The sequence below is a fragment of the Phanerochaete carnosa genome (assembly GCF_000300595.1).
Source record: "Phanerochaete carnosa HHB-10118-sp unplaced genomic scaffold PHACAscaffold_6, whole genome shotgun sequence".
NCBI lineage: Eukaryota > Fungi > Basidiomycota > Agaricomycetes > Polyporales > Phanerochaetaceae > Phanerochaete > Phanerochaete carnosa.
The window spans coordinates 2,418,199-2,428,355 of NW_006767633.1; the positions used below are offsets into that span (position 1 = coordinate 2,418,199).

The 10,157-nt window shown below is 56.5% G+C and overlaps 2 protein-coding genes across 2 annotated transcripts; one reads left to right on the forward strand and one right to left on the reverse strand.

Moving 5' to 3' along the window:
• Positions 1–154: 154 nt before the first annotated feature.
• PHACADRAFT_258588 (uncharacterized protein) lies at positions 155–684 on the forward strand. Its single transcript, XM_007397239.1, has one exon. It carries the CDS (start codon positions 207–209, stop codon positions 438–440), a length of 234 nt encoding a protein of 77 aa, XP_007397301.1. The 5' UTR covers positions 155–206; the 3' UTR covers positions 441–684.
• Positions 685–7,858: 7,174 nt separating this feature from the next.
• Positions 7,859–9,663, reverse strand: PHACADRAFT_197047 (uncharacterized protein; the record flags this gene model as incomplete). The annotated part of the gene is made up of 10 exons (XM_007397240.1): positions 7,859–7,997; positions 8,062–8,143; positions 8,202–8,391; positions 8,444–8,578; positions 8,649–8,695; positions 8,750–8,803; positions 8,851–8,996; positions 9,048–9,236; positions 9,293–9,422; positions 9,477–9,663. 10 exons carry the CDS (start codon positions 9,661–9,663, stop codon positions 7,859–7,861), a joined length of 1,299 nt encoding a protein of 432 aa, XP_007397302.1.
• Between the last annotated feature and the right edge of the window lie 494 nt (positions 9,664–10,157).

Sequence of the window (10,157 nt, forward strand, 5' to 3'; positions counted from 1 at the left end):
GAAGGAGAAGATAACTGGATATGGGCCCACGTGTCTGATCGCGAGTATATCGTTCCTGTGCGATTCAGTAAGGAGGCGATGAAGGTCTACAGACAGTACGTGGACTATGTTTTATTTTGTTTGACCAACCTGCACGATTCCCGAACGACAGACACCCTGTGTATGGATCGCTTTCTATATCGTCATTCAAGACTGCTATCATTAGCATGAAGGACTTCCGACCAATGTTCGCCCGTGTGCCCAATCCAGGCATGGGCATGTCCAGCTCCGGACACCTCGTTCTCGAAGTCTGCACTTTCAATGTGCTTGGCTCTACAGGCGCCAGCATGTTAGGCTCGCCGAAAGGCATCGAGACGGGCAGCGACATATATCTGTGGGTTCAGGGGCTACGCGAGGGAAATGGTGGTGGGTGCGTAGACCAGCTTCTCGTGGGACGCTGATGAATTCCAACCTTGGGAAAGGAACGTTTTGAAACTCAGGAAACAAGCAGAAAACTCCGCAGACGGCTCAAGTAGTTCCCAACCAGCTCATACACAAGCCATGGAAGTTCTCACATACGGGCGACGACAACGAAGCTCTTCTCCTGATGGAACCCCTGAGCCAAAGCCGCCATGTCCGGCTCAACGTCCGAGAAAGAGCAAAGTAAATCCTGTCAAGGCGCACCAGCGACGTTGGCGTGTAAGAGTCTCCTCTTCTAACTGATCCTTGCCAGGCTCAACCTCCCGCAGATTCGCACTGAACCTCCACCAGAGAGCTGGGATGGTGTGAAAAATGTAGAACACGGTACGTTGGATTCAACATGGTATTCTTTCTGATTCTGACCACGACACGCTCTGGTAGTTCACGAACCTTCGAGTCCTTGCAATCCAGCTGCGCCTGAGAAGAAGCGCGACCCACCGGGAACGCCACCCAAACGTACGTGTCTTCCTTTCTCTTCTCTGTCTGACCTTACGTCCGCCATAGGTCGCAACGCCCTTGACCTTTCGACATCGCCTGCATCATCGAAACCGCACACACCCTCCCTGAAGCCACGCACTCCATCCGCCCATGCTGATTCAGAAGAAGATAATTGTCCGCGGACGCCCTCGCATTGGTCACCATCCGTGTATGGGCGTAGTCCACGTCGCGCCCTCGTATCAGACGACTCTATCGGGGAGAATCATGCAGAGGGAGAGGACGCGGACGCTGAGGGCGAGGACGCCGATGCTGAGGGTGAAGACGCAGACGCCGAGAACGAAGATGCCGACGCCGAGGGTGAAGATGTCGACGAGCTGATGGACGTCGACGACGCGCGCGCCGACGAGCCGTCGAGCGACCCGCACGAGGACGCGTTTGGCGAGCCGCTCTCGTCGCAAAGCCCGAGCTCTGGCACCGCCGCAGCACGCACGCCACCCCCGCCCACGCTCTCGCCCGAGGTCCCGTCACCCGCGGCGCTCCCGAGCAGCTACAGCCTCCCCGCGCCGACGCCAGCACAGCGTGTGCGTGCGTCCTTCCGTTCTCCATCGCAGCCGACCCCGGGGCGCGTGCTCGTGCCGGACAGCACGCAGGCGCGCGCGCCGCCGCCGCCCCCATTGCCCGCGAGCCAGCTCCCGCCGTCGAGCGCGCCCACCGCGAGCGAGTCGCTCCCGAGTCAGTCCGAGCACGCTAGTCAACTCCCGCCGTCGAGCGCGCCGACTACAAGCGAGTCGCTCCCGAGCCAGCCCGGACCCGCCAGCCAACCCAGCCTCAGCCAGCCGGCCGCGAGCGCGCCGGGCATGAGCCAGCTGGGCACGAGCCAGCTGAGTCTCAACCAGCCCGTGCGCACCTCCCAGCCGGCCGCGAGCCAACGCGTGCACGCCTCGCAGCCGTGGACGAGCCCGCCGAAGACGTCGACGCCGCGGCGAGCCTGGCAGGGCCGCGCGCTTCCGCCGAACAGGGCGTTCTCGGGCACGCTGCTCTTCCCCGCGGCCGTCCAGGGCATGAGCCAGGGCCGCGTGCTCGTGCCGAACTCGGACACGAGCGGGACGACGGCGAGTCAGAGCCAGAGCCAGAGTCAGGGTCAACAGGTCGAGGGACAGAGACTCGATGTCTTGAAGGCGTTGGATGGCCCAGAGCGGCAGGTGCAGGTCGGGGTCGTGGAGGAGAGCCAAACGCAGCCGGAGAGCCAGATCATTGTTGCCGAGCAGGCGCAAGCTTGGGTGGAGGATGCTGAGGAAGAGGCGCAGAGTCGAGCACAGGCACAGGATGCCGGAGATGGAGCGCAAAGTCACGCGCAGGTGCAGGAACAGCGGGACGCATCTCAGGCGCAGGTCGAGCCGCAGAGCCAAGCACGGGTGCAGGACGCCGAGGATGAAATGCAAGGCGATGCACAATCGCAGGAGGCCGAACAGGCGGCACAGGGTCGGATGCAGGGGCAGCAGGACGCTCTTCGGGCACAGGATGCCGGGGATGTAGCGCAAGGTCACGCACAGGTGCAGGAGGCCGAACAGGCAGCACCGAGTCAGGACCAGGACCAGCAGGACGCACCTCAGGCGGGCGCGCATCAGCAGGCGCAGGTCGACTCGCAGGAGAGCAGAGTCGCGCAGAGTCTCTCATATGCGACAGACTCGCAGGAGCAAGTTCGGGCTGGCTCCCAGCGCGAGGGCGACCGTCAGGATGCTTCAGCGCCTCCGCACCCAGAGGGCTCTGCTGCAGATGATGTACTCGTGCCCGCGGAAGGTGTAGCCTTGCCGTCAGGTGAACATATTCCACCAACCGTCCAGGATTTGAAGTCGAAGTGCGATGGCGTTGAGAGCGGCCCCGTGGACGATGCACCGAGCCCGGCGGCTACGCCAGAAGCTACAGCTGAAGCCGCGGGCGACCCTCGGGAAGCCACAGTCGAAATCGCGGATGACGCTCAGGAGGACGCGGAGGACGAGGCACAGGCAGCGGACGAGCTTGTGGGCTCGCCTGCGTCGTCGCACTGGGAGAATACGATGGACACCGACGAGGTACCCGGGAGTGTCATGGACGAGCAAATCCTTGGCGACTATGTGGCCCAGGATGAGGTAGATGAGCCGGAAGATGAGCATGAGGAGATGGACTCGGACGACGCGCGCGTCGTCGCGGAGATACGCGCCGCCCTGGTTGCTGAGAGTCTGGACACGTCACCCACTATCCCTGCTGCAGCACCTGCGATCCCACCAACTGAAGAGGCACATAGCGAGGAAGAAGCAGATGCTCAGCCCTTGCCCGAAGCTGCACTCGCGGGCAGGCCGGTTGTGGAGGTGTCATCACAAACTGCGAACACCTCTACCACGAGTCGTATCTTGGGCAGCGTCAAACGTCTGTTTACAGGCGGTTTAGTGCCGCTGACCACTAAGAATCCTAATGGCGTCGAGGCTCTCAGGGAAGTTACCGATAGGCTGCGTGACGCTGCGATCGTGCATGAGCGTAGGGGGGCTGCGGCGGAGGAAGCAGAAGATGTTCAGAACGTCACGGAGCCTGCTCCAAGTAACGTTGTGGCTCAGGAGGCGGGGCAGGCCACCGAGAAGATGTATCACGATGCCGAGGGGTGGAAGGCACCGTCGTTCATGCGTAAACAGTCTGCAGAGGCGATTTTGAGCTCTGCTCTCCGGCACTTACTTGTGGAAGCTAGCATTGAAGGAACCAAGAGCTCGCAAGCTCGAGACTCTATTCCGGAACTTAAGCCATCGACCTCAAAGTCTACTTCTAAATCGTCCCCGACCCGGGGTACCCCGCTTCTCATCTCTCTGGCAAAGTCGCCGACCAGGCCACCAGCAGGGCGTACTGCGCTGGCCGCCTCTACATCCGCCTCTGCCTCCAATGGCGCGCGTACCCAATACACCTCAACTACCACTATCGCTACCTCTGCCGTCCCCTCAGTCTCTACCTTGCCCACCTCTGTAGCTACCACCTCCCCGTCCGCCGCAAGCATGAAGCCCCTGCCTGTCTTGAAACGTCGCGCACCATCAGACCCCGATTCTGCGCCCGCGCGGCCCAAAAAACGACGGCTGGTTTCAACGGAGATCATTGAAATCCCGTCCTCGCCTGAGATGCCCCCGTGGAAGGAGAAGAAAGTTGCCAAAAAGGTCGTGCCTGCACGTGCGAAGTCGGAAAAGAAGGGCAATGGGAGAGCGAGGGAAATTGAGCAGGATCAGGCGGAAAAGGGTAAGAGGCAGGAGGGAGCCCCGAAGATGAGCGCGGAATCGCGGCCGCACACTACAGTGGGGACAAAGGCGCAGGAACAGCTGCGCTCGACGACAGGTGCCGGCGCGCTCCCCGCGAAACATGTCGATGCCCAGCCGCTTGGGAAGGTCTCCTCGCTCGGCGGGCTCTCGGAGAAGGCACGAGGCAAGCAGCCTATGCGACCACCGCGTTTCACCGCGCTAGCTGCCGCACCTCCCACCGAGCCCTCAAAGGCATCTCGCATAACGCCGCCCCCGCCGGACGCGCCAACCGTGCCAAAGTCGCCGCGCCGCCCGCTATCTACACAGAAGCGCAAGCTTGGTGGGATGAAACTCGACATCCGATTTCAGCCGCATGAAGCAAACGGACTGCTGGTCACATGGTCGGACCTCGACCAGAAGCTGTTGGCTGCAGGACGGGCGAGATACAGGGAGAAGCGTGCGAAGGAGAAAGAGAAAGAGAAAAAGGAGAAGTGAAAGGGATATTGGTTTACTTTTGTGATTTGTTCTCGAGATACTTCTCTTGATGTCTTCCACTTCCATCTAAAGGTGGTAGGACAAGCGACTACCAAGTGGGAAGTCTGCATGCCGGGTGGCCAGCTCCGTAGTGGCTAAACAATGGGGTCTATTTGGAGGACTCCTTCAGCTTCTAGGAGTGGCATGTACGACGGGATTTGCAGCATCCACCGCCAGCTATTGTCGCGGCTGGCGAGTTGTACAGTGGTAGCGCGAAATCTGCAGCTTAGCGCGGGGTAGTTGGACATCCGGCGGAGTGCGCCTTCGACGCTGCGACACATCGAGCCGAAACATTCCGCCAATGTGTATGTGGGGAGATTTCCAGCAAGCGATATGGTGACGGAGACGAGTTGTGCATAGTCCCTCATCGAGGTAGATCTTCTGAACAAGAATTCGGCGTGTAAGGGCGGCTGAGTGTTAGAGAAGCGCACTTCTAGGGTACCTATGCGCCGACATAAGACGCGGCCGGAGACATGATAAAAAATGCCTCCCACAGTAGTTGTTGTCTCGCTCATTGAGCTGAATATCGATGGGCCCTCCATAGTGTACATACAGGGAAGAAACAAACCCACAGATTATATTCAGGATCTCAGTGGCGTCAGTCGGGGATAAATAAGGCTGCAAGGGCAAAGGGGTTTCATGATCCGTGCGAGCTCCAGCTGTGCTGACGAAGATGGAGCATAGGGCGATAACGAAGGCATTGTCTCTGCGACGGCCACCGCACCGGTCCGCTATATACAGCCGCCGAAGACTAGCCGGACGACGTATCCAAGTAGGGAGATGAGCATAACCGGCGGTCGATGTATCAGACCAGCAGATTCCGTCCAAGTAAACGAAGGCCAGACCGCGAAGCGCGCCCATAATCCGAACAAGATCGCGAACGCTCTTGAACGCCCTGTTCGACAACCGCAAGGACTTGACCGTACCGAGTGTGCGAAGAAGAGCCGGGATTGCTTTGGCTATTCTTGGTGGGAGACACGATCCGTACACGCGCTGGGAGATAGTGTCGCGGGATCCGCACTGGCAGTCTGTGCAGACGAGCCGCGATGAACGGCTGGTCAGAGTACAGGACAACTCCTCGAGGCTTAGCGCGTCGCGGGGAAGCGATGATAGAAGCACGCGTTCGAGGAGCCGCATACGAAACGCAGACGACAGATCCTGAGGCGTGGCTGTCCACAGCCGCTTGATACAGGGCCTGGGGACGTCAAGCAATCGTAGTTTGTGGATGAAGAGCGACAGGACTGGAATTGCATCTGCGGACGTCAGCAACACGTGCTCTAGCATCATAGGCCGACATATTTTGGCCCAATATTTGTCCACCAAGCTGAGGCGTCCTAGAGAGGCATTGTGCCGGCGGATCAAACCAATGCTAGAAACTGAAGGATCTTGATAGCTGCCATGTCTAAGTGGACTCGGATCGTCCGTGGCATGCCGAACAACAAAGGACATTATCTCCGGAGGAAGTGAGGCAGCCGCACTTGATTGTAGGTTGGCTGACGTGCAGAGTCGTGTAATAGGAAACACAAATCGCTCCTGCCCGAAGTTGACACGAAGCGCCATCCAAGCATTGGGCGTATGGGCAGCGTACACTTTGGGGTCAACAGTGAGTGGGACAGCCCCTTCGAGGAACATTCCAAATTCTGGCGTTGGAACCACATCTAGCAAATAAGGTGAGTGACAACAAGGCTATTCCGAAGTGCATTGTACCTGAACACATCCTATTTCTTGTAATATAAAAAGAGCAATATAGCACGCGAAATCCGCACCCGACCACATCTCCGGCTGCGTATATGAACAATATCGATCAGTGTACGATAATATATGTGGAGATTGATTACTTACATCTGAAAGTCTGCCCACATTGAACTACATCGTGATGCACGCTATGTCCTTCAATCTTGAAGTTGAAGGTACCGTCGCTCCAGTATGATAACGTGGCGTATGTAAAGAAGTCGACATCGATGGTAAGCCTATCCCTACGGTTAGCATCAAACGAGCGGAGTGGTACGAGCGACGCCACGCACCCAATACCCACGAGACGGCGAAGAAATATATTCAGATACGGCATGCCACTGAATGCGGTCGAGTGTCACGTACGACCCTTGAGCAATTTCCAAGACAGTCATCTCGAAATAATAGGCCTTGCAGCAAAATGGCGTGGTGAGAAACCTGTAATCGGAGGCCGCAGACATGTATCGATTCGGAGCTTTCGTCGTAAGTCGTTTCAAGAGTTCTATTTCTACACTGCGATGAGCAATACTGTGTTGGCTGACCATACATAACGACATACTGATCTGAACGCTCCTCCCGTCGGGTGATATCTGCAATGCACTATGACAGAAGGCAGGGTCCAGTCTGGCCGGCAAGCGCAAATATTTCGGGAACCCCGTTAGCGAAAGGAGACGCAGGTACTCTTTGGCATAAGGGAGTTCGTCTTCCGTTCGCAAGGCCATTGTCAGATGAAATAGCTCTAGGTCAAAGGATGAGGCGAGGTGGTGGGAGGAATGAGGCGAACGAAGTGGGGGCAGCGACAAACTCATGACATGCATAGTATCCTGTCAGTTCGTGGGAAACCAGTCACGAACCCAAATCCGCTGCGGTGCACAGCCTTCGTGCTGTGCCCCGCGTCGCCCGTGAATCGCTCACCGAATCTATAGTGAGATTGACTGACGAGACGCCTTAGAACCGCGCCTCCTATCAACTGTTGCTTGGTGGCGGGTATTTTCACGTCGCCCCGCAAGCCAAGGCCGCAGCTTAGCATTCCTACCTCAACATCGTGACACCTGTATCTCCAGATAGTTTACGAAGTAAAGGCATACGATCATCGGTACATACGTCTCTATCCGACTCGTCATCATGATCAGAGCCGAGTAATCGACTGCGCAGCGTTGTCCGATCGCGGGCGTATTGCGCACGGGAATGGTGCAGGATGGCTGTCGATGAGGCCCTGTCAGCATCTTATGCAAGGCTCATCTTCGGACATGACAACAACGAGATGCTGACCTTGTGGTACCAGATAGCCACTTTATTTCGGGGATTATGTCTTGTCCCTCTTCGTCCTTTTCCGGCACAACTTCGAAGGCAGCTAGGAGCGATGCGACGACGATCCAGATGCTGGCGTCAGCCAGGAGCCGTCCCGGGCATATCCTAGCCAACAGTCAGCCAACTTGCGGTTCTTAGAGGACAAAGGGATCCCGCCTGCGGCCCCAGCCAAACCCAATATTTACAGGCAGCGGCTCTGATTGAGGGGGGAGGAAGCGTTCTGGTCGATACTCGGTAGGGCTGCTGTATATCTTGTCGTTCATGGAAATTGCGCTGTTGCGTACCCACTGTGAGCCAAGTGCATCCAGATGAACTAGCCAAAAGTTAGAAGACATACACGTTGTTGACGAAGACGGTAGTACCCTTTGGAATGTACATGCCGCGATAGATGTCGTCCGCGGTACTGCTGTGCGGCGTGGCTAGAGAAAATTACAATCCAGTCGTTCTGACGAGGCCATCAAGCAGACTCATGCATACCAAACGGGGCAGTCGGGTGCCATCTCATCGCTTCGCTAATGACCGCATCAAGATAAGGAAGTGACCGGCGGTCATCGAAGTCAGGTAGCCTCTTTCCGCCGAGAACACTATCCAGCTCGTCCTGTGCCTTGCGCTGGGCTTCGGGGTAGAGAAACATTGTCGCAATTATATTCATGAGCGTACTCCATGTCTACGGCCGAGATCAATGTTAGAGTGAAGTAACGAGCAGCAAAAACACAAACCGTCTCTGCGCCAGCCGCGTACATCTGCGATGAGGCAGCCTTCAAAGTCTGCAAATCTTCGGAGCTTGCTCCTCCATTGCGTTGTAGATCCTCGATCTGCGTCGACACAAAGCTTGGGGAGGCATCGCCGGCAGGCTGCGCATCACGCTCAATATAAAGCGGAGAGCGGCAGGTTGAATGAGACACTTGCCATCCGTTGGCGCACCCGCTCGAAAGGCATGTCGCGCATGTTCTGAATAAATGGCGCTGCATCTGGTAGAATACACATGAGGAAGAAGACAGCGACTTGTCTGAGGGATGGCTCACCTTTTGCAAGGCGGCCGAACCAGTTTCCCGGAAACCAGCTCGGGAGGTATTTGACTACCGACTGTCAGTAAATCATTCAGACTATAACGAGAATGCCGCACGCGAAGGGAAGAAGTCAATGATAGACAGGTTATGGCCTGCTTCCATGAGGATCTTGTTCGTCGCCTCCGTGATGTCGATGTAAGGGTCGTCATCGGAAGCAACCTTGTGTCCGTATGTTATCTCCATAATCACTGCGGTAGAAAATCTATGGTGCATGGTCAGACCCCAAAACAAACGAGATTGGCTATAGCCTTACTGTCGTACATGGTCCTCATAACGCTTTGGGTCTTGCAAAAGTTTTTGCAGGAGCACATGTGTTTGGGACAGCTGAGTTGGGCAGAATGCAAGGCAGCCTCGTTTGTTGAAAGCCTGTTGAAAGAACTTGCGCTGCTTGTGGAACTGTTCTCCATACGGCAGGAATACAAGCATGTCCGCCCACCCAATCCTACCGCAGCTGGTGTGAGCATGATCAGAAGCCATCGAACGCGGCACGAAACGCACATCTCGTGAATAACGAAGCGTGGGCGGCTGCTATAAATTGCACTTCGCTTCTCCAGCAAGTCCGATGCGACTTCTTGACTGCTAAGAATGACGAGAGGTTTTCCCACGATGTCGAAGTACATCACATCGCCTGCGATATCTGGTACTAAGCCGTCAACTTGCACGATACCTGCTCAAAGCGCACCGTATTTCCTGGCCATTTCCATGAGACCTAGGTGAGGGTCACTGACAGGGAAATCCCGAAGATTACCGACCAGTGGATTCGCGGATGGACCTGGGGGAAAGGGGGCAGGTCGTGTATGTTTGTTCCAGAGCGCTTTAGCAACAATGAATGCCAGAATAAGTAAAGCTACCGCCAAGCTGTAAGACATCCTCATAAGACTCAGAGAGGAACTCGCCATGTACGTCCTACCGCGGGCATGCTATATACATCATGGCGCGTCAATCATGGTACTACTAAGCGACTCATGAAGCTTACCAGGATCATTATGAGACTCCCATGGTTCACGTTAAATACCAAAATCGGATCCAGCAACGTTTTGTCGGCAAATAGCATGGGAAGACAGGACAAAAACTCGGCTGCCGCCTAAACACCTGTTAGAGACTTCATAAGTCAACCTGTTTTCGTCGTATAGCCTGACTCCTCCACTGCGCCTTTCCACTGCCCACATCATTGTCCGGGCTTGTTTATCGCACGGTTCGCGGGATGTCCGCAAAGTAGGCGTCGATTATCGGCGGTCAGGTCTTCTTCCATGAAGGTTGGGTCCTATCAGTATGACGCGCTGCTGTTTCAGTAAAGCGCCGAGAGCACTGCCAATCGAGCTGTGGATAGGGCAAGATCTCGATTGCTTGTGATACAGCCGCA

Excerpts from the sequence above, each read along its gene's own strand:
- PHACADRAFT_258588 (XM_007397239.1), top strand. The coding sequence starts at position 207 with ATGAAGGACTTCCGACCAATGTTCGCCCGTGTGCCCAATCCAGGCATG.